General features: G+C 43.7%; 1 protein-coding gene across 1 annotated transcript in view; it reads left to right on the top strand.

Moving 5' to 3' along the window:
• TTLL3 (tubulin tyrosine ligase like 3) overlaps positions 1-24,781 on the top strand; it is a 162,469-nt gene that overhangs the window by 118,015 nt on the left and 19,673 nt on the right. The window contains exons 9-10 of the mRNA XM_078661848.1: positions 2,455-2,569; positions 24,539-24,664. Of these exons, the coding sequence (XP_078517974.1) occupies positions 2,455-2,569; positions 24,539-24,664 (241 nt within the window). The remainder of the gene's footprint in view (positions 1-2,454; positions 2,570-24,538; positions 24,665-24,781) is intronic.

Below are 24,781 nucleotides of genomic sequence, written 5' to 3'. Positions count from 1 at the left end.
GGAAAGTAATGATCTTTTTCCTGTAAAACTGTCAGTTAGCATGGCATAGGGAAGCTGCATAAGAATAAATGCATTCATGCCCTGTCCCCACTGCCAGGAGCCTGGACATTCCTCCAGCCTCCTGAGGGTGTTGCACATAGTTCTGAATTCCCTCCTCATACCCCTAAAGTGACTCCTGCAGCCAGCATAGACCAGAGAGTGAGACTGCTCCTGGATTTACCTCCTGTGTTATTTCTCTCTCTACATTTCCCTTTCCCCTTCTCTCATGAGGAGTGCATGGTGTCTGTGGACATTTTCTCAGAACTCCATAAACGAAACCAGGGAGAGGGTTAGACTTGCATCAGACTCAGTTGCCTTTGGCAATTGTTGACACTTTTTTTTTACATAATTTGGACAAAAAGTCATGCCTTCTGAAGGGCAGTCATGAAATAAATATTCCAGTACTTTGATGGTGTGCCAAGCAAGTGTGAACCTCTTGAAAGGTTTTCCATGTTTGCCCTCCCCAAGATTACCTAGAAAAAATGTTGGCAAAATGTTGCATTTTTCAACATCATTTTCCTAACCCTGCTTTGCTAAATTCATTCTGATTAACACTTGAAAATGTAAATAATCTTTGGAGTATAGCCAGAAACCTGACCCACATTAACAAATGCCCCTGTTTGGAAAACAGTTTTTCACCTTGGCAAGAAGGCCTTTCTCAATAACTGAACTTCCATTTTCACAATCAGAAAGGATGTGAGAGGAAAAATAGAATGGGGGCGATTCACAGAACTAACTTAAGACAAAGTCCTAAACTTACTACTTTTGGTATTCACAGAAGTTAGGATTTTGTCTTAAATTTGTCTTAAGACAGACTTAAGACAGACTTAAGACAGACTTAAGACAAAATCCTAACTTAAGTCTGTCTTATGTTTGTCTTAAGACAAACTTAAGACAAAATCCTAACTTCTGTGAATACCAAAAGTAGTAAGTTTAGGATTTTGTCTTAAGTTAGTTCTGTGAATCGGCCCAATGTTCCTGGTTGTTGTCATGTTGTACTTGCAACATATTTGCTGCCACAGCTCCATCACAAGCACAACCAGTGGACCTTTGTGAGGACTAAAAGCAAGCCAAAGTTTATCAACATAAGATACATCTGCCGGCCAGGAATGTAAATACAAAGCCTGCATATTCAGTGGAGATCCTATATTCATGGCTTTGACCCAGCCTCGTGGACCTCTTTAAATCTCCAAAGTATATATCTTAGTTGGATCAGGGTGAAAAAGAACCAGAAAGAGGCAGGAACATTGGGGCATATTTACAGTGGAATTGGCGGAGTGCGGTGTTAGCCTCCTTGGCTTAACGACACGCTCCACCACTTCTGAACGCAGGGCTGAACTGTATTTACAAGAATATGGTGCGGCCCTGCATTAACCCCTGTGCAGGCGCTAAATTTAGCAGCCTATTGCCAACACAGGCACTTTAAATGGCATCTTGAAACTTCTGTGTGGTTTGCTTACTGCAGCACACTTAGAAGTTGCAAAACTTCATTTGTTTTATTGATTATTCATGTGCAGGAAGGTACACCTTCCTGTACATAAACAATCAACGGCCTTTTCCTGTTTCTATGTGTGCTGCACAACGCAACATACATGGAAACAGCAAAACAAGGAGAAATTAAACATTTCTCCTCGTTGTGACTGTTTAAGACTTGGTTTTCCTTTTCTTATTTTTTTGGCGCTGCCCCATATGTACACCGCCCTTATAAATATGAGCCAGCCTCAAAATCAATGGGTGTTGGGGTGGATCGCCCACCATAACACCCACTGCCCACCCCTTTCCCGCTAAGCATTGAGTGAAAGGGGCCCTTATTTCCTAGGCAGCGTTAAGCTACATCAAGCGGCTTAACGCTGCCTTGTAAAAAAGTGATGTTCCTGTGGTGATAGGGGCTTGTAAATATGCCGATAGTCTCTTAACCCCTTGCATGCTGCGCAAATTTTCGCGCTGTGCGGGGTATTTAAATAGTGGGCGGGATTCGGACGGCCCCCGGCCGTCCTCAGCACACGCCCACCGTGATGTCGGGCAGCTGGGGGCAGTCCGAATCATGCAACAGGTTAAACATCTTGTTTACTGTGCCAAACCCAATGTGGGCTAGACTCAAAGTGAACCGTAATGTATGGTTGTTGTTCCACCCCCCTCTGTAACATAGGTTTATGGGTAAACTGTTAGCAACAGCTGAGGATCTTCTGGTCCACCAACTCTTGAAAGTATTGTAATGATTAAAAGTCAGTGATTACAGAAAGAACAGAAGTATCTGTGGATGCCCCAGAGGGTGGGGGAGGGGAAGGAGAGAGGCCTGTCATCATCAGTAGTTCTCAAGATTTCCTGCTCGATGCAGAAAAATAACTAAACTGCGTTGCACAATATCTGGAAGTTGTGTCCAGGGTTACCTTAGCTTGCTCTGATCTTCTCTAGGTGGGACTCTGCCTGAACCTGAGGAACCTTCATTGGTTTGACATGGTCGACCCCGACACGTTCTTCCCCCGGTGCTACCGCTTAGGAGCCGCAGATGAGAAGCGCGCCTTCATTGGTAAGGAGCAAAGGTTCGGATGGTCACTAATTTGTGTTTTATATCTGTGTGTAGCAATGGTCAGGCTACAATGGGAATTCTTCACTTCACTATTTCCACGCGTCTATTGCTAACTTTAGAAAGACTACAAACACATGGAAATCAGTCTTACTGCCCACGAAAAGGGGTTGGCCCAGGGTTGGCCAAGGGGCCCTTCGGGATTGGCCCTGTGATGGCACACTCAAGATAAAATGAATGGAATGGAATACAACTCATGATAATTTCCAGTGGCTCATATTGAGGAATACATTTCTTTTTTATTGCCTGGCGACTTGCTGTAGGTGTTGCAGTTGTGTCGCGAGTTGGCTTCTGACTCAAGCTACCTGGCTAGGGGTTCCCAACATGGTTGATGGACCTGGGGTCCTTGTTTCCCTTCTCTGCAGGGAGTGACATTGCAGTTCAGATTGGACTTGGAGGGCAGGGCCAAGACTGATTTCCAATGGGTTGGCCATTTTTTGTAATGTACCTAAAACAACAAACTGAAGTCAGCGGCAAGGAAATACCAAAGGTTTAGCTGCCTACATAAGCGACTGTGTTATATTCCCAGGAGAAGGAAGAGCAGGCTGGCATGTGTGGAGACTGTTCTGTTTTCAGTTTTTATTGTTTTCTGGATTTCAGTGGTGTTTTCTCATTGTTTTGCAAACACTCTCAAAATCAGTGGCAGTTTTTTTTCTAGTTGCCTAAATCACAAACTAGAAATAAACTGTGTTTTTCCATTGCTTAAAAAACATGTTTTTTTTTTTTTGCAGAGTTTTATATAGCGCAAACTTGACCCGAACCGAATTGGGTATCAGAGCACTTTACATAGCACCAGTTACGTTACATGAGGACTCACATTCATTTTTGTTAGGCACGGGGAGATTAAGTGATTTGCCCAGAATCAGAGGATGTTTTTGGCATCGTTACCGAGACTCGAACCCAGATCCCCAGGTCCGGGGTCGAGCGCCCTAGCCGTTAGGCCAACTTCTCTCCCCAAAACTTTTGTTTTTGTATTGATATTTATGAACCACCTACCTAATTTAAGGGAGATGTAACATAGGGTATATAGTGGCTTCTCTAATGGACATGTGGGGAACTGGTTTACGTATAGAAAGTCTGTGTGTTGCACACTCGCCCACACACTTCATTACGTACTCTCACATCTCATTATTTCTTACACTCACTCTGTCAGGACTCTGGTTTACAGGACTATTAATGGATTACAAAGATAGAAGTGCTATATTCAAATGTTTTGATGAGCAAAGTCAGAACACAGTTGGGGGTCATGCATCTTCTCCTTGCGGAATATTATGAGATTATAGGAGCGGTCAACCCTGCCAACAGCATGGTACATTGTGAAAACATAAAAAATATGAATTACACCAAATTAATGTGTTGCCCGGCATTCTAAGGCACCGGAAACTTAATGTTTCAAGCATGCTCACCACTGCTTTTCTGCACTCTTTGGGCCCGATTCACAGAACTAACTTAAGACAAAATCCTAAACTTACTACTTTTGGTATTCACAGAAGTTAGGATTTTGTCTTAAGTGTGTCTTAAGACAGACTTAAGGCAGACTTAAGTTAGGATTTTGTCTTAAATTTGTCTTAAGACAGACTTAAGTTAGGATTTTGTCTTAAATTTGTCTTAAGTCTGTCTTAAGTTTGTCTTATGACAAACTTAAGACAAAATCCTAACTTCTGTGAATAACAAAAGTAGTAAGTTTAGGATTTTGCCTTAAGTTAGTTCTGTGAATCGGCCCCAGTGTCTGACTACATTAAGTGGTGCTGCTGATGTGTGGACATTCAATGCTGCCAAGTGTTCCCATGGCAAACGTCTCATTTTAAGGCAGTTCTAACCCTTTTAGGAGACATCACATTGATTTCTAGAACTTGAAAGTTTGCAGTTAACTTCCATCTATGATGTCAAAGCACCCAGCAGTAAAGTGCAGTTGTATTAGAAGCTAAGACTAGCTTAAGGTATCACAAATGAGAATGGACACCTTGGCGTTATGAATTTTTTTGGTATGCGGGATGTTTTCATCACATGGTGACAGCACTCCTTTTCACAGTTACCTCTCAATACACCTTGTATGAAAGTGTTTAAAGCCTGGGGTGTTTAGCAGTTGACCTCCTATCAAAATTGACTTGTTAGAAAAGAGGGCTGATGTATCAATAGGTTTTACACATTTTGTGTCGGTGGGTAAATTTGATAGTACATATTGGCCAAGATTCAAATGAGTCAGCCATTTCACCAATCAGAGAAATAATTAATCACTGCCAAAAGATCAAATATAATTTCAATATCCAAGATTCTCTGGTGTATAAAATAAACAGGTCAGACATACAGCTTGCTTCTAAGCACACAAAGCTAGAGCAAAGAAAAGGAAGAAGAAAGGAAGAAAAATAGTATGTTAGTGACATCTCTAAAGAACACACTTTAAGCAGAATAATCTTAGATAAGCGTTTTTGCTTCTTCCTTGCATAACAAGGTTAGTCTGTTGCCCTCTTCAGCAATAAAAATGACTGTTTCTCTCTCACTTTCTTTTTATTGAATGACATTTTAGTTTGTGGTGTGCAGGTGTTTACCAGTGTTACCAGGAGGGCTGCTTCCGTTTTGGTGGGGTTTTATCAATTATTAAAGGTTTACACCTAAAACAGGATAGCCTAGATGAGTAGGGAGATTGGTCTCGAAAGGAAAGCTTAACTGCTCTTATTCCTAGGCCAGGGGTGTGACTAACCCTTCCACGTGGAGAGGACCATCCTAGCAGAACAGAATGTCCACAAGGGCTTGTTCAGGTGTGGGTGGAGCTTGTCCACTTGAAGAAGCAATTTATCTGCACCTAGAATCTGCCTCTTTCCAATGTTAAAAGATAACTTTGTGTCCAGTGAACGTTTGTTAAAAAAAAGTATTAAGTTTAACAACTGGAAGGTCTGGTTCTGCTCCTCTTTGGCTAGCCTTTTCTCCTGGTGCATTACTTGAACCCCATGTAGCAGCTCTCTTCCTCTGAGGGTCTCATGGGGGCCGATTCACAGAACTAACTTAAGACTAAGGGCCGGATGTATCAAAGGGTTTTACCCATTCTGTCTCTATGGGAAAATGTGTTCATTACATATGGCCCATAAGCCTTAACTTACTACTTTTGGTATTCACAAAAGTTCGGATTTTGTCTTAAGTTTGTCTTAAGACAAACTTAAGAAAGACTTAAGACAGGCTTAAGACAGACTTAAGACACACTTAAGACAGACTTAAGTTAGGATTTTGTCATAAGTTTGTCTTAAGACAAACTTAAGACAGACTTAAGACAGATTAAAAAAAGACTTAAGACAGATTTAAGACAAACTTAAGACAGACTTAAGTTAGGATTTTGTCTTAAGTTTGTCTTAAGTCTGTCTTAAGTCTGTCTTAAGTCTGTCTTAAGTTTGTCTTAAGTCTGTCTTAAGTCTGTCTTAAGTCTGTCTTAAGTATGTCTTAAGTTTGTCTTAAGTCTGTCTTAAGTCTGTCTTAAGTTTGTGTTAAGACAAACTTAAGACAAAATCCCAACTTCTGTGAATACCAAAAGTAGTACGTTTAGGATTTTGTCTTAAGTTAGTTCTGTGAATCGGCCCCACTGACCCAGAGACCCTCTTTATCTCAGCTCCAGAAGCATGATGCCTGGGGCTTGAAAGCCAGATGAAGGGCTCCCAGGTGACATCAATTTGCAGGGCTCATACCATAGCGAGGTAAACAGAAAAAAATGTAGCACTGGGGCTCATATTCCTGAAGTCCTTTCCTCTTTGCCTCATCATTGTCCAATCACAGAGCTGTGTTTCTTTCAGAGGTACAGGGCATGGGTAAAGCATCATGGGCATGGCTCTGTCCACAGCTGGTAAGATAAGAGGGGAAAGATTTAAACTAGAGAGCTCTGTCATCTTTCCTGCTCTTTGTATGAAGGGGATGGATGGCTGGAAAAGTCACACAATGGCGGTCCATGAACCACTGTGTGAATAATTGTCATTTACATTCGCTGCAAGTACAATTGCCTCACATGGATATCTTTAAAGTGTGGCATGGATTCAGCTCCTGTGGATCAAAGTCAAACATCCCTGTTTTATGGCCATGACTTGGGGATGAAATGTCAGCACACATCTTCCTGCCTCCACCCAGCCCAGATAGATTTTCAAGCAAATTATTCTGCATGAAAAGACTTCCAAATTTCTTTTAAGCAAGCCCATTGGTTGCTAACGATGTATGAAAATAAACTGTTGCACAAGTTTGAGTGCTGTTTATACTGATTTTCTGTGAAATGGCATAAGAACATTCAAGACTCCTAGCAAAATACAATCTTGCCATTGGAGCACTCCGTGCGCCCAATAATAAGTGTTCCAGGTAAATATGACAGATAACTATCCTTTCCTTAAAGCAGTGCCTTGGAGCTTCCTGGTAAGTCAAACAACTGGGCACAGATTAACACTTTGCACCACTATTTATGTTTATATAGAATATATTTATACAATTAATCGTGGGTCTTCTTTAACATAATTGTCATCGTTTTATAACTTTTCCTTCAAAGATCATCACTCTATTTTAAAAGTAAATTGATAAATCCATACATTTGTCCATACAATAAAAACACGTTAGTGATCTTTACATTTTACAGCTGATTCCATTATTTGACTACTTTTTTTCATAATTAACATATATGTGTTGTTACAACATTTTCTCTGTTTTATCACTTATTATTACTGTTGTATTATTAAAACATGGTTGTCCTTTTTACAAATATTTTCATAATGCTCCTACTTTTTATAGCGCAGCTCTTTATTGCATAACTGGTCCCATAACTTCACTGCCTCTGTTGTGTAATTAAATCGACACCACTTATTATCGAACTCATTTTCTTAATTCCATTTGACGGCTGCCGGAAGGCTGAAGGCGCTAACGCTCTGCTGGCAGCTGTGCCCTTTCAGACGTGAGTCCCTTGCTCATTGCACCATCAGGATTCAAGCAAGCCGGGCCGAAGAAGGCTGTGATGCCAGAAACCGGTCCCCGGAAGCTTGTTTCCTTCCCAGTATAAGAATTGGCTTGGTAGTTTGGTTTGCCCTGTTCCCATCATGCACTGGGACAGGAACAGACTAATTTGCATATAGCCAGGTACTGAGCTGGGATGGTGCAGCAAGCTAAAAAACGGTGATGGATTAAAACCATGATCTATTGACTTGGTAAGAGTATTCTGCATCATTCAGAAACTCTGTCCATCACCACCCCCCTTTTCCAAAATCGGTTTTATCCACACTATGTGTGGGAGGGTATACTCAGACGTGAGTCCCTTGCTCATTGCACCATCAGGATTCAAGCAAGCCGGGCCGAAGAAGGCTGTGATGCCAGAAACCGGTCCCCGGAAGCTTGTTTCCTTCCCAGTATAAGAATTGGCTTGGTAGTTTGGTTTGCCCTGTTCCCATCATGCACTGGGACAGGAACAGACTAATTTGCATATAGCAAGGTTCTGAGCTGGGATGGTGCAGTGAGCTAAAAAACGGTGATGGATTAAAACCATGATCTATTGACTTGGTAAGAGTATTCTGCATCATTCAGAAACTCTGTCCATCACCACCCCCCTTTTCCAAAATCAGCTGTGCCCTTTCCCCCTTTTTTTAAGTCGAACCTTGCGCTGTGTGGTTTGTTAAAGACACCTTAGGGGCATTTGGAAAGCTTCCTTAGGAAAGTATTGCACCCATTGCTTACCATTGGATTTGTGGTTTTAGCTCACAGTTGCTTGCTTTCTTTTTGCTGGCTTTATTTGTTTTAAGCTGTCCCGTTGGAGTTCGTCCCTGGCGAAGAGCATTGCTTATTTACTGTATCCTTCTGAGTGCTCCCTTTCTGGAAACAGGCCTTAAGTCTAGCTCCTATTTTGTCACATTTGCGGTACATTCAAAGACAGAGGCCAAATTGCCCGCTCTGACTCTCGAGGGAGCTTGGTGTTTACTTTTCTTTCTCTGACTTGAAAGTGGGAGGATTTTTGTGACAATCTTGCTGACGAAAGGCTTTTTTTCCAAGCACACAATAAAGTTTACTTGTCTGAAATGAACTGTGCAGACATTTTAGAATATATCAACATTTGGAAAGCACAAATAAAGCAATTATTTTGTATTTCTGAAGTGTGGTGGAAACAAATATTTTAATAAGATCAAAACAGATCACACTAGGTGATGACATGTCCACACCTTATTGTTCGTAGGCTGTATACTTTTATCAGTAAAATTGTATGTAAGGGTCATTTCAATTGAAAATGCGTTGTCTGTAATGGCAGCGCGCTACCACACCATGCATACTCCACTACTCCATTTTGTGCCACTCCACTGTACTCTACACTGCACAACTACACTCTGCTACGCCATTCCACATAACTCCAGTCTGCATCACTGCACTCTACTCTGCACTACTCCACTCTAGGCCCCTGTACTCTACACCGTTCTACTCTAAACCACTGCACTGTGCCACTACACTATACTCTGCAGCACTCTACGCCACTGCACTTTATGCCACTCTACTCTGCACTATTGCATTCTGCGTAACTGCACTCTACACCACTCTAATCTACTCTGCAACACTGCATTTTATGCCACTCTACTCCACTCTCCACCACTCCACTGCATTCTACACCACTCTAATCTACTCTGCAACACTGCATTTTATGACACTCTACTCCACTCTCCACCACTCCACTGCACTCTACACCACTCTAATCTACTCTGCAACACTGTATTTTATGCCACTCTACTCCACTCTCCACCACTCCACTGCACTCTACACCACTCTAATCTACTCTGCAACACTGCATTTTATGCCACTCTACTCCACTCTCCACCACTCCACTGCATTCTACACCATTCTAATCTACTCTGCAACACTGCATTTTATGACACTCTACTCCACTCTCCACCACTCCACTGCACTCTACACCACTCTAATCTACTCTGCAACACTGTATTTTATGCCACTCTACTCCACTCTCCACCACTCCACTGCACTCTACACCACTCTAATCTACTCTGCAACACTGCATTTTATGCCACTCTACTCCACTCTCCACCACTCCACTGCACTCTACACCACTCTAATCTACTCTGCAACACTGCATTTTATGCCACTCTACTCCACTCTCCACCACTCCACTGCACTCTACACCACTCTAATCTACTCTGCCACACTGTATTTTATGCCACTCTACTCCACTCTCCACCACTCCACTCCACTCTCCACCACTCTAATTTACTCTGCAACACTGCATTTTATGCCACTCTACTCCACTCTCCACCACTCCACTGCACTCTACACCACTCTAATCTACTCTGCAACACTGTATTTTATGCCACTCTACTCCACTCTCCACCACTCCACTTCACTCTACACCACTCTAATCTACTCTGCAACACTGTATTTTATGCCACTCTACTCCACTCTCCACCACTCCACTGCACTCTACACCACTCTAATCTACTCTGCAACACTGTATTTTATGCCACTCTACTCCACTCTCCACCACTCCACTTCACTCTACACCACTCTGATCTACTCTGCCACACTGTATTTTATGCCACTCTACTCCACTCTCCACCACTCCACTGCATTCTACGCCACTCTAATCTACTCTGCAACACTGTATTTTATGCCACTCTACTCCACTCTCCACCACTCCACTGCATTCTACGCCACTCTAATCTACTCTGCAACACTGCATTGTATGCCACTCTACTCCACTCTCCACCACTCTACTCCACTCTCCACCACTCTAATCTACTCTGCAACACTGCATTTTATGCCACTCTACTCCACTCTCCACCACTCCACTGCACTCTACACCACTCTAATCTACTCTGCAACACTGCATTTTATGCCACTCTACTCCACTCTCCACCACTCCACTGCATTCTACACCACTCTAATCTACTCTGCAACACTGTATTTTATGCCACTCTACTCCACTCTCCACCACTCCACTGCACTCTACACCACTCTAATATACTCTGCCACACTGCATTTTATGCCACTCTACTCCACTCTCCACCACTCCACTGCACTCTACACCACTCTAATCTACTCTGCAACACTGTATTTTATGCCACTCTACTCCACTCTCCACCACTCCACTGCACTCACACCACTCTAATCTACTCTGCAACACTGTATTTTATGCCACTCTACTCCACTCTCCACCACTCCACTGCACTCTACACCACTCTAATCTACTCTGCCACACTGTATTTTATGCCACTCTACTCCACTCTCCACCACTCCACTGCACTCTACACCACTCTAATCTACTCTGCCACACTGCATTTTATGCCACTCTACTCCACTCTCCACCACTCCACTGCACTCTACACCACTCTAATCTACTCTGCCACACTGCATTTTATGCCACTCTACTCCACTCTCCACCACTCCACTGCACTCTACACCACTCTAATCTACTCTGCCACACTGTATTTTATGCCACTCTACTCCACTCTCCACCACTCTACTCCACTCTCCACCACTCTAATCTACTCTGCCACACTGTATTTTATGCCACTCTACTCCACTCTCCACCACTCCACTGCACTCTACACCACTCTAATCTACTCTGCCACACTGCATTTTATGCCACTCTACTCCACTCTCCACCACTCCACTGCATTCTACGCCACTCTAATCTACTCTGCAACACTGTATTTTATGCCACTCTACTCCACTCTCCACCACTCCACTGCATTCTACGCCACTCTAATCTACTCTGCCACACTGTATTTTATGCCACTCTACTCCACTCTCCACCACTCCACTGCATTCTACACCACTCTAATCTACTCTGCAACACTGCATTTTATGCCACTCTACTCCACTCTCCACCACTCTACTCCACTCTCCACCACTCTAATCTACTCTGCCACACTGTATTTTATGCCACTCTACTCCACTCTCCACCACTCCACTGCACTCTACACCACTCTAATCTACTCTGCCACACTGCATTTTATGCCACTCTACTCCACTCTCCACCACTCCACTGCATTCTACGCCACTCTAATCTACTCTGCAACACTGTATTTTATGCCACTCTACTCCACTCTCCACCACTCTACTCCACTCTCCACCACTCTAATCTACTCTGCAACACTGCATTTTATGCCACTCTACTCCACTCTCCACCACTCTACTCCACTCTCCACCACTCTAATCTACTCTGCAACACTGCATTTTATGCCACTCTACTCCACTCTCCACCACTCTACTCCACTCTCCACCACTCTAATCTACTCTGCAACACTGCATTTTATGCCACTCTACTCCACTCTCCACCACTCTACTCCACTCTCCACCACTCTAATCTACTCTGCAACACTGCATTTTATGCCACTCTACTCCACTCTCCACCACTCCACTGCACTCTACACCACTCTAATCTACTCTGCAACACTGTATTTTATGCCACTCTACTCCACTCTCCACCACTCCACTGCATTCTACGCCACTCTAATCTACTCTGCAACACTGTATTTTATGCCACTCTACTCCACTCTCCACCACTCCACTGCATTCTACACCACTCTAATCTACTCTGCAACACTGTATTTTATGCCACTCTACTCCACTCTCCACCACTCCACTGCATTCTACGCCACTCTAATCTACTCTGCCACACTGCATTTTATGCCACTCTACTCCACTCTCCACCACTCCACTGCATTCTACACCACTCTAATCTACTCTGCAACACTGTATTTTATGCCACTCTACTCCACTCTCCACCACTCCACTGCATTCTACGCCACTCCACTGCATTCTACGCCACTCTAATCTACTCTGCCACACTGCATTTTATGCCACTCTACTCCAATCTCCACCACTCCACTGCATTCTACACCACTCTAATCTACTCTGCAACACTGTATTTTATGCCACTCTACTCCACTCTCCACCACTCCACTGCATTCTACGCCACTCTAATCTACTCTGCCACACTGTATTTTATGCCACTCTACTCCACTCTCCACCACTCCACTGCATTCTACACCACTCTAATCTACTCTGCAACACTGCATTTTATGCCACTCTACTCCACTCTCCACCACTCTACTCCACTCTCCACCACTCTAATCTACTCTGCCACACTGTATTTTATGCCACTCTACTCCACTCTCCACCACTCCACTGCACTCTACACCACTCTAATCTACTCTGCCACACTGCATTTTATGCCACTCTACTCCACTCTCCACCACTCCACTGCATTCTACGCCACTCTAATCTACTCTGCAACACTGTATTTTATGCCACTCTACTCCACTCTCCACCACTCTACTCCACTCTCCACCACTCTAATCTACTCTGCAACACTGCATTTTATGCCACTCTACTCCACTCTCCACCACTCTACTCCACTCTCCACCACTCTAATCTACTCTGCAACACTGCATTTTATGCCACTCTACTCCACTCTCCACCACTCTACTCCACTCTCCACCACTCTAATCTACTCTGCAACACTGCATTTTATGCCACTCTACTCCACTCTCCACCACTCTACTCCACTCTCCACCACTCTAATCTACTCTGCAACACTGCATTTTATGCCACTCTACTCCACTCTCCACCACTCTACTCCACTCTCCACCACTCTAATCTACTCTGCAACACTGCATTTTATGCCACTCTACTCCACTCTCCACCACTCCACTGCACTCTACACCACTCTAATCTACTCTGCAACACTGTATTTTATGCCACTCTACTCCACTCTCCACCACTCCACTGCATTCTACGCCACTCTAATCTACTCTGCAACACTGTATTTTATGCCACTCTACTCCACTCTCCACCACTCCACTGCATTCTACGCCACTCTAATCTACTCTGCAACACTGCATTTTATGCCACTCTACTCCACTCTCCACCACTCCACTGCATTCTACGCCACTCTAATCTACTCTGCAACACTGCATTTTATGCCACTCTACTCCACTCTCCACCACTCCACTGTACTCTACACCACTCTAATCTACTCTGCAACACTGTATTTTATGCCACTCTACTCCACTCTCCACCACTCCACTGCACTCTACACCACTCTAATCTACTCTGCAACACTGCATTTTATGCCACTCTACTCCACTCTCCACCACTCTACTCCACTCTCCACCACTCTAATCTACTCTGCCACACTGTATTTTATGCCACTCTACTCCACTCTCCACCACTCCACTGCACTCTACACCACTCTAATCTACTCTGCAACACTGTATTTTATGCCACTCTACTCCACTCTCCACCACTCCACTGCACTCTACACCACTCTAATCTATTCTGCCACACTGCATTTTATGCCACTCTACTCCACTCTCCACCACTCCACTGCACTCTACACCACTCTAATCTACTCTGCAACACTGCATTTTATGCCACTCTACTCCACTCTCCACCACTCTACTCCACTCTCCACCACTCTAATCTACTCTGCAACACTGTATTTTATGCCACTCTACTCCACTCTCCACCACTCCGCTGCACTCTACACCACTCTAATCTACTCTGCAACACTGTATTTTATGCCCCTCTACTCCACTCTCCACCACTCCACTGCACTCTACACCACTCTAATCTACTCTGCCACACTGCATTTTATGCCACTCTACTCCACTCTCTACCACTCCACTGCACTCTACACCACTCTAATCTACTCTGCAACACTGTATTTTATGCCACTCTACTCCACTCTCCACCACTCCACTGCACTCTACACCACTCTAATCTACTCTGCCACACTGTATTTTATGCCACTCTACTCCACTCTCCACAACTCCACTGCACTCTACACCACTCTAATCTACTCAGCAACACTGTATTTTATGCCACTCTACTCCACTCTCCACCACTCCACTGCATTCTACGCCACTCTAATCTACTCTGCCACACTGCATTTTATGCCACTCTACTCCACTCTCCACCACTCCACTGCACTCTACACCACTCTAATCTACTCTGCAACACTGCATTTTATGCCACTCTACTCCACTCTCCACCACTCTACTCCACTCTCCACCACTCTAATCTACTCTGCAACACTGCATTTTATGCCACTCTACTCCACTCTCCACCACTCCACTGCACTCTACACCACTGTAATCTACTCTGCAACACTGTATTTTATGCCACTCTACTCCACTCTCCACCACTCCACTGCACTCTACACCACTCTAATCTACTCTGCCACACTGCATTTTATGCCACTCTACTCCACTCTCCACCACTCCACTGCGCTCTACACCACTCTAATCTACTCTGCAACACTGTATTTTATGCCACTCTACTCCACTCTCCACCACTCCACTGCACTCTACACCACTCTAATCTACTCTGCCACACTGTATTTTATGCCACTCTACTCCACTCTCCACCACTCCACTGCACTCTACACCACTCTAATCTACTCAGCAACACTGTATTTTATGCCACTCTACTCCACTCTCCACCACTCCACTGCATTCTACGCCACTCTACGCCACACCACTGCACTCTACACCACTCTAATCTACTCTGCAACACTGCATTTTATGCCACTCTACTCCACTCTCCACCACTCTACTCCACTCTCCACCACTCTAATCTACTCTGCAACACTGCATTTTATGCCACTCTACTCCACTCTCCACCACTCTACTCCACTCTCCACCACTCTAATCTACTCTGCAACACTGCATTTTATGCCACTCTACTCCACTCTCCACCACTCCACTGCACTCTACACCACTGTAATCTACTCTGCAACACTGTATTTTATGCCACTCTACTCCACTCTCCACCACTCCACTGCACTCTACACCACTCTAATCTACTCTGCCACACTGCATTTTATGCCCCTCTACTCCACTCTCCACCACTCCACTGCGCTCTACACCACTCTAATCTACTCTGCAACACTGTATTTTATGCCACTCTACTCCACTCTCCACCACTCCACTGCGCTCTACACCACTCTAATCTACTCTGCAACACTGTATTTTATGCCACTCTACTCCACTCTCCACCACTCCACTGCACTCTACACCACTCTAATCTACTCTGCCACACTGTATTTTATGCCACTCTACTCCACTCTCCACCACTCCACTGCATTCTACGCCACTCTAATCTACTCTGCCACACTGCATTTTATGCCACTCTACTCCACTCTCCACCACTCCACTGCATTCTACGCCACTCTAATCTACTCTGCAACACTGTATTTTATGCCACTCTACTCCACTCTCCACCACTCCACTGCATTCTACGCCACTCTAATCTACTCTGCCACACTGTATTTTATGCCACTCTACTCCACTCTCCACCACTCCACTGCATTCTACGCCACTCTAATCTACTCTGCCACACTGCATTTTATGCCACTCTACTCCACTCTCCACCACTCCACTGCATTCTACGCCACTCTAATCTACTCTGCAACACTGCATTTTATGCCACTCTACTCCACTCTCCACCACTCCACTGCACTCTACACCACTCTAATCTACTCTGCAACACTGTATTTTATGCCACTCTACTCCACTCTCCACCACTCTACTCCACTCTCCACCACTCTAATCTACTCTGCAACACTGCATTTTATGCCACTCTACTCCACTCTCCACCACTCCACTGCACTCTACACCACTCTAATCTACTCTGCAACACTGCATTTTATGCCACTCTACTCCACTCTCCACCACTCCACTGCACTCTACACCACTCTAATCTACTCTGCAACACTGTATTTTATGCCACTCTACTCCACTCTCCACCACTCCACTGCACTCTACACCACTCTAATCTACTCTGCAACAGTGTATTTTATGCCACTCTACTCCACTCTCCACCACTCCACTGCATTCTACGCCACTCTAATCTACTCTGCAACACTGTATTTTATGCCACTCTACTCCACTCTCCACCACTCTACTCCACTCTCCACCACTCTAATCTACTCTGCAACACTGCATTTTATGCCACTCTACTCCACTCTCCACCACTCCACTGCACTCTCCACCACTCTAATCTACTCTGCAACACTGTATTTTATGCCACTCTACTCCACTCTCCACCACTCCACTGCACTCTACACCACTCTAATCTACTCTGCCACACTGCATTTTATGCCACTCTACTCCACTCTCCACCACTCCACTGTACTCTACACCACTCTAATCTACTCTGCAACACTGTATTTTATGCCACTCTACTCCACTCTCCACCACTCCACTGCACTCTACACCACTCTAATCTACTCTGCCACACTGTATTTTATGCCACTCTACTCCACTCTCCACCACTCCACTGCACTCTACGCCACTCTAATCTACTCTGCAACACTGTATTTTATGCCACTCTACTCCACTCTCCACCACTCTACTCCACTCTCCACCACTCTAATCTACTCTTCAACACTGCATTTTATGCCACTCTACTCCACTCTCCACCACTCCACTGCATTCTACGCCACTCTAATCTACTCAGCAACACTGTATTTTATGCCACTCTACTCCACTCTCCACCACTCCACTGCATTCTACGCCACTCTAATCTACTCTGCCACACTGCATTTTATGCCACTCTACTCCACTCTCCACCACTCCACTGCACTCTACACCACTCTAATCTACTCTGCAACACTGCATTTTATGCCACTCTACTCCACTCTCCACCACTCTACTCCACTCTCCACCACTCTAATCTACTCTGCAACACTGCATTTTATGCCACTCTACTCCACTCTCCACCACTCCACTGCACTCTACACCACTGTAATCTACTCTGCAACACTGTATTTTATGCCACTCTACTCCACTCTCCACCACTCCACTGCACTCTACACCACTCTAATCTACTCTGCCACACTGCATTTTATGCCACTCTACTCCACTCTCCACCACTCCACTGCACTCTACACCACTCTAATCTACTCTGCAACACTGTATTTTATGCCACTCTACTCCACTCTCCACCACTCCACTGCACTCTACACCACTCTAATCTACTCTGCCACACTGTATTTTATGCCACTCTACTCCACTCTCCACCACTCCACTGCACTCTACGCCACTCTAATCTACTCAGCAACACTGTATTTTATGCCACTCTACTCCACTCTCCACCACTCCACTGCATTCTACGCCACTCTAATCTACTCTGCCACACTGCATTTTATGCCACTCTACTCCACTCTCCACCACTCCACTGCACTCTACACCACTCTAATCTACTCTGCAACACTGTATTCTATGCCACTCTACTCCACTCTCCACCACTCCACTGCATTCTACGCCACTCTACGCCACACCACTGCACTCTGCAGCACTCCATTCTAGACCACTTTACTCTACTCTACTCTACCCCACTGCACTTTACGCCACTCTGCGTCACTCCACTGGATGGAACGTTATGCCACCATGGACCACTCTATGCTACTCTTCATGACTCCACACCACTTTCTCAATTCCACAAATCTTTATGCATGCTGAGCATCAGCCACAATGACGCACAACATGTCTAAAACACACTCGCTAAGTCAATAGCTCTTGCATAGGCGAGACCTATTGGCTTTGCCAATGCTTGTTTCTTACCCTGTCTGTTTCTTACCTTGGCATGACCTCTGTGAGACTACTGGAGGTGATCCATGTTGATTTGTTGATGCCCCACTGCAGCATTCTGCCCGTCTGTGGGTGTGCCCCGGTCCAGAGGGGAGGAGGGCTTGTGCTCTCACTCCAGGATAGGTGGGATTCATGGTTAATGTCGGTGTATTGATAGCCGACGGAGCTCCTTTCAGCCGACCCCCTTGTTGAACATCCAGTTATACCACACAAATGGGCGCCCTTGCTCCAAATGAGCGTTTGCTGTGCACTCGTGTAACGTGACACATACTTGGGGCTCTGTGGCGGTGCAAATGGTGTGCTCTACGACATGATGAATCTAGCCCAATAGGCAGGTTCACCTTGAAATGGCTTTCATCCCTGAGAATCAGGATTAGCCACATTGGAGATCCCATAACTGTCTGGGAGGGTTGGGCAGTCACTGTGATCTACCCAACAGGAGCTCAGGGCCAAGTTCTGCCCAACTACAGTGACCATTTGTTGTGATGTCTGCGTTGTCCTTCGCTTTCCCACAACCCACCTCTTGGTCACTGTGCCTACTCACTGTAGAGCAGACATCCTTGACTAACGCTTGTACAGATGTTCCATGCTCTGATTGGCTGGGGAAATTAAACATGATGGTGGTGCTCTTTCTGATAGGCCCTGGCTTCCTGCCATTTCCCATAATCACCTATTGTGCTGGTGCCTCATACGCATTTGAACTTCCTGAAAAATATTTTCAGTACCAGCTAAGAGAGACGACATGCCAGGAACTGGACATCCCATGGTTGTTCTCTCAAAGTTAGGTCTAATCCTTAGAAGAGATGACCTCCTGAGGTGGTGCTTTCCATTCTTGGTAGATGAGGAGATACCCCCCTGACCTCCAAGAGGAGACAGAGCCAAGGAAAAGCTGATTAAGGCCTGTGTGAGGAACATCTGGAAGACAGGACATGCTCTGAACCTTAAGGCCAGGAAAGCACTGGAATAGGTTTGAAACTGTAAAGAATTGGGCCGACATTTCCCCCTTGACTTACCCAATTACCCTACCCCAAGGACATCTGCCCCACCAGCCTGCAGCGTACCCCCGATGTCACTGTTTCATTGGTTGCCAAGAAGTGTGACCCACAGAAATACTGCCCTAACCCCAAGGCTCAAAGATTAAAATTGGAAATGTATATTTCATACAATTGTGTTCTCAATGGAACTACTTTATGGTTAGAACATAGTGCCTGATTTATAGTTGGATGGATGGGAATTTACTCTATCAGAGCAACGGAGTAAAGTACTCTGTTGACTTCAGGGAGTACCACCCACCAAATTCAGAGATCTCTGCTGGACCAACAGACATGACTTGCATTTACAAGAATAGCCTTCACGGTGGTTCTTGTAAATGCATTGAAAGTTTGATGGACGGCTCCGTCAACATCAAAGTGGGATCTTCTGTTTGAAAAAAGAAAATAAATAACCCCCTCGCCATGCGAGAGATCTCCCATGGCGAGGGGATCATTTTGCAGTTGTCACTAGCCATTACCTTCCAGGCTCTGGCCTGAGGGATCACTGACAGAATATCGACTGACAGAATATCGACTACCCAAAATATCGTTGAGAAAATATCGACAGTCAAAATATCGAGTTCCAATCTACAAACAGGTAAGTACAAAAATATCGAGTACAAAATATCGTTTACAAAAATATCGTTGTAAAAAATATCGACTTTACTAAAAACAATGTTTAATTACATTAATATAAAAAATTAATTACTAAAATATAATTAACAATACTTAAAATAACTTTTAATAATTAAATAATTAATGAAAGTAAAAAAATAAAAAAAAATTCATCATATTTCCTAAAACATATATATATAGTAGCAAAATTTAATTAAATAATAGGCAATATTGTATATGTACCCCAAAAACCCAAAACTGACCCTGAACCCTAAAAATACCCCTTTACCCAAAAACTGAAAACTGACCCTGAACCCTAAAAATACCCCTTTACCCAAAAACTGAAAACTGACCCTGAACCCTAAAAATACCCCTTTGCCCAAAAACTGAAAACTGACCCTGAACCCTAAAAATACCCCTTTACCCAAAAACTGAAAACTGACCCTGAACCCTAAAAATACCCCTTTGCCCAAAAACTGAAAACTGACCCTGAACCCTAAAAATACCCCTTTGCCCAAAAACTGAAAACTGACCCTGAACCCTAAAAATACCCCTTTGCCCAAAAACTGAAAACTGACCCTGAACCCTAAAAATACCCCTTTACCCAAAAACTGAAAACTGACCCTGAACCCTAAAAATACCCCTTTACCCAAAAACTGAAAACTGACCCTGAACCCTAAAAATACCCCTTTGCCCAAAAACTGAAAACTGACCCTGAACCCTAAAAATACCCCTTTAATTTAACATAATTAGCAATTAATCAATTAAATTAAAGTAATTACCAATTACATTTTAATTAATTAAAAAATATTTTTTAATTTACAATTATTTAAATATTACTACCAATTATTACATTTACATATTTAATTAATTATAATTAAATTACTTCCCACCCTATTCCCCTATAAACCCACAACCCGCTACAGAAAATACATTATTTTAATTTACATAATTAGCAATTAATCAATTAAATTAAATTAATTACCAATTTAATTGTAAATAATTAACATATATTATTTAATTACCAATTAATTAATTATTACTACCAATTAATACATTTACATATTTAATTTATTATAATTAAATTACTTCCCACCCTATTCCCCTATAAACCCACAACCCGCTACAGAATAAAATTACACAATAATTTAAAAAAATTATTAATTAAAAATAATAATTAAAAAAAATGACACTTTTCACATATAATATAACATAAAACACTATAAATAATTAAATATTATTTAAAAAACTATATTTTTTACTATCTAGATTATATACTTGGATATTTTCACTGTCTATATTATTTACAGTCGATATTACTTCACTTACCTTAAAAACGATATTTTGACTGTCGATATTCTGTCTAGTCGATATTTTCTCCAAACGATATTTACAACTCGATATTCTTTCCAGTCGATATTTTGGAGTCGATATTATGTCTGTGCACCGGCCTGAGTTTGCCCACTCTAAATAGGGCCGGTGAGCACATGACTTCTGCTATCCCTTACTCCATCGGGCTGTCAGAAGTGTATGTAGGCGGCAAAAACGGAGTAGTCTCTGCATATACATACTGAATTTCCACCCAACTCTAAATGAGGTGGATAGAACTTCCATTTGTTGTAGAGGGTACTCCATTGCTCTTGTGACGTTGTACCCTCTTTGATAAAGTCTAAATCGGGCCTACAGTCTTGACATTAAACTAAGCCTGGGCAGTAAATTCCCTTCCGCTCGCGGAATTTGGGTAATTGCACATTCTGTGTAGAACGTAAAATTGGCAAAAGTTCCGTGGCTTTGCAGAATTATTTGCTTGTTGGCGCTTTCAAAATGCGTGTTCGCAAATGCAAACAGCGTTCGCGAACAAGAAAAAAGCATTACGAACGGGAGGAACACGCAATTCCGCATGTTCGCAAAACTTCGCGTACTCGCTGAGATTTTTTACAGTTTTGCTGAGCTTTGCGTAGCGCGACTACGCAAATTCTGCCCACCCCTATTTAAATGTTTCCCTCATTATAACTCAAGCTTTTGCTAGGAAGGAAAACAAGGTCTCCAAACTTTTTTTATAACAAGCGCTAATTCTGGTCAATACTAATAACTTTAACAGTAGTGACCACTTTATAGACAATCACAATAGTGACCACACCTTACGGATTTACTAATAGTGACCACCCAGGGGTATGTCACAATATTGAGTAATGCCAACATACCAGATACACAATATTGGCTAATACGATATAATGAAAGAACAGATATAGGTAAGTATAGATTTACTATTCTAAACTCCACATCTACGTCCCTTGAAGATATATATAAACTACAAGATAAATAGATGTAGAGCTGAGAATGTAAGTAAAACAATACTTACCTATATATACTTACTCTCATCATTTTGTGGCAGTCTGTATTCCGGGTACACTACTTTACCTGTATGATATTTAAGGTTCGAAATTGTAGAACAACACCCATCTCCCCAAAGCATAAGACAGGTTAACTACAAGTAATTTCAGGAAAATTATCCTCCCGGGGCGCGTACCGGGGATCGTCTCGAGAGCACTATTCCCGCGAACGAAAACAACATCATGATGTTTCGCGTAGTCGCGTAATGCGTCATATGACGCACTGCGTAAGCGCACCCGGAATCACGCGATCGCATACGATCGCGCAACGTCATGACGCGCTTACGCAACGCGCCCCGAGGCGCGTAGCGTAAGCGCATCGGGTCATGTGATCTGAAAATAACACTTTTCATTGGTGCAGATCAGTTTCGGTTTCCAAATGATGAAAGCTTGGATCATGTGACTTGAAAATAACACTTTTCATTGGTCCAGAACACTTTTTTTTCCCAAATAATGAAAACCCCACCTTTTTTCCTCACTCTGACTTTCATCTTTGTGAGAGGAAGACCTGTTTCTGCTTGTTCAGTCATGGCATCTGTAGTAGCTGCAGCTAGTGGACCCCCACCACCACCACAACCACCTAGGAAGGAAGGACCACCTGCACAGTTCCTTCCAAACCCAAAGGAAGAGGAAGAAGAAGAGGAAGAGGAGGTAGAGCAGAGGCAGTTCTTGCGTGAAGAGCCCCGGCAATCCCACCACATAGACAATTTTATATGGCAATTTGTTTCTTACCCTCGAGAGCAAAAAAAGGTCAATGCCCGGTACGTGACATGCCTCATTTGCAATGCAGTTCTGTCCCGCGGCACAGACAAAAAGTATAGTTTTGGAAACTATACTATGCACCGCCACATGCAGAGGTGGCATCCAATCAATTATAGCGTTGTTGAGGTGCGTCACCTCCAGAATAACCCACCAACTCCTGTGGCCAGTATATCGTCACAGGAAACTCTATCGGGACCAGAGGCGAGGGAGACGGTCCCAACTATTCAAAAGAATTTTGTGCACCTGAAGCTAGTGTGCATTTATTGTGGTGCACTAATTTCTTATGGGGAGATGAGTATCATTTTAATTAATAGAGCATTTGAAAACCACAAGTGCTCAAAACACCCCAAGAAGTGGCTCCTGTTGAGCCCTTTCTAATGCCTGTTTTTCGTTGTTCCGCCCCAAAAAAACCAAAAAAAATATAAAATTGTTCAAAAAATACAAAAAAAAAAAAAATGTTCAGAAAAATAAAAAAAATATAAAACAACAAAAACAATTTTAAAAAAAGTTCTTTTCAGAACTACCTCCCATTTATAAAAAATTGCTAAAATGTTTAGCACTCTGGCAATCTCTTTTTTTTTTGATTCGCTCCCCGGTGCGCGTACCGGGCGCTCCCCCTGCGAAAATCGAAAAAAAACTACATTTTTTTTTTACCCGAGGGACCCTTTTATGGCCCCCACATCAAACCTAGAGGGTCAGGGGGGGTGTACCCTGCCCCCTTTTCATTATTTTCCCTTTTGTTTTTACCACCTCCTGTGTCTCGATCCTACCGAGACACAAGATGGCGGCCGCTGCGAACTGTTTCGAATGTTTACAGACACCCGAGAGCCAATCAGCTTCCCGTGCGCAGGTCGCGGGGCGCGCCCGGAGCGCTCCCCGGTACGCGCACCGGGGCGCGCTTACAGATATATACATTTTTTTGAACCTAAATTACTCAAAATCCTCTAAACCACATATCTTGAGACATAGCAAAGGCACATCGGGCTACCAGTCCCTACAATTTTGCCTAGTTTGGTGAAAATCCATTCAGCCGTTCGAGCTAAAAGTGCGACAGACCGCCCTATGGAAATGAACATGGGGAAAACACGTTTTGGGACCCCCCTTTTATCTCGGCCCCCGCTTGACGAATCCCCCCCAAACTTTCAGGGAAGGAGCGGAGCGCCGCGAGGCTAAGTTGCCGAAAAATTCAGGCTGATTCCTCAACCGGCGCCAAAGTTATTCCAAATAGAATGTTGCGTTTTTCCTATGGAAATCAATCCTAACTATAACTACCTACTGGCGACCGCCAGTAGGTAATATATGTATGTATGTATGTATGTATTTATGTATGTATATATATATATATATATATATATATACCAGTAATTTCTTCCGGCAAGAGACAGTATCTTTCATAGAGAGACACGACACTAGACACATACACAACGCATACATACTGAAGTTTCTGGCAGCTCCAGGTATTAGCCATTTTTCAGAAAAATAGATTAAAGTATTTTGTTTTATTTTTAGAGGATTTTTGGCTCACAGCTGCACGTGGGATTCTGAAGTGGGTGATAAAACAAGTCTGGAACGCAGAACCCGCAGCCGAGAATGCGACAGAGATGGAGGGCAGCTCCAACACAAAGCCCCATCAAGGTAAGCCCTTCTTGCCCCGCAGGGAGGTGTAAGGCTTCAGGAAGCACCTGACACTGAATCTGGTCCTGGCCAGTTTAGAGACCAGCCCAGGAGAACAGTCACTTTCTTAAAGTGATC

This window comes from Lissotriton helveticus, chromosome 9 (assembly GCF_964261635.1).
Source record: "Lissotriton helveticus chromosome 9, aLisHel1.1, whole genome shotgun sequence".
NCBI lineage: Eukaryota > Metazoa > Chordata > Amphibia > Caudata > Salamandridae > Lissotriton > Lissotriton helveticus.
The sequence above is the reverse complement of the archived record's forward strand: the minus strand, read 5'-3'. Positions and strand labels throughout refer to the sequence as shown.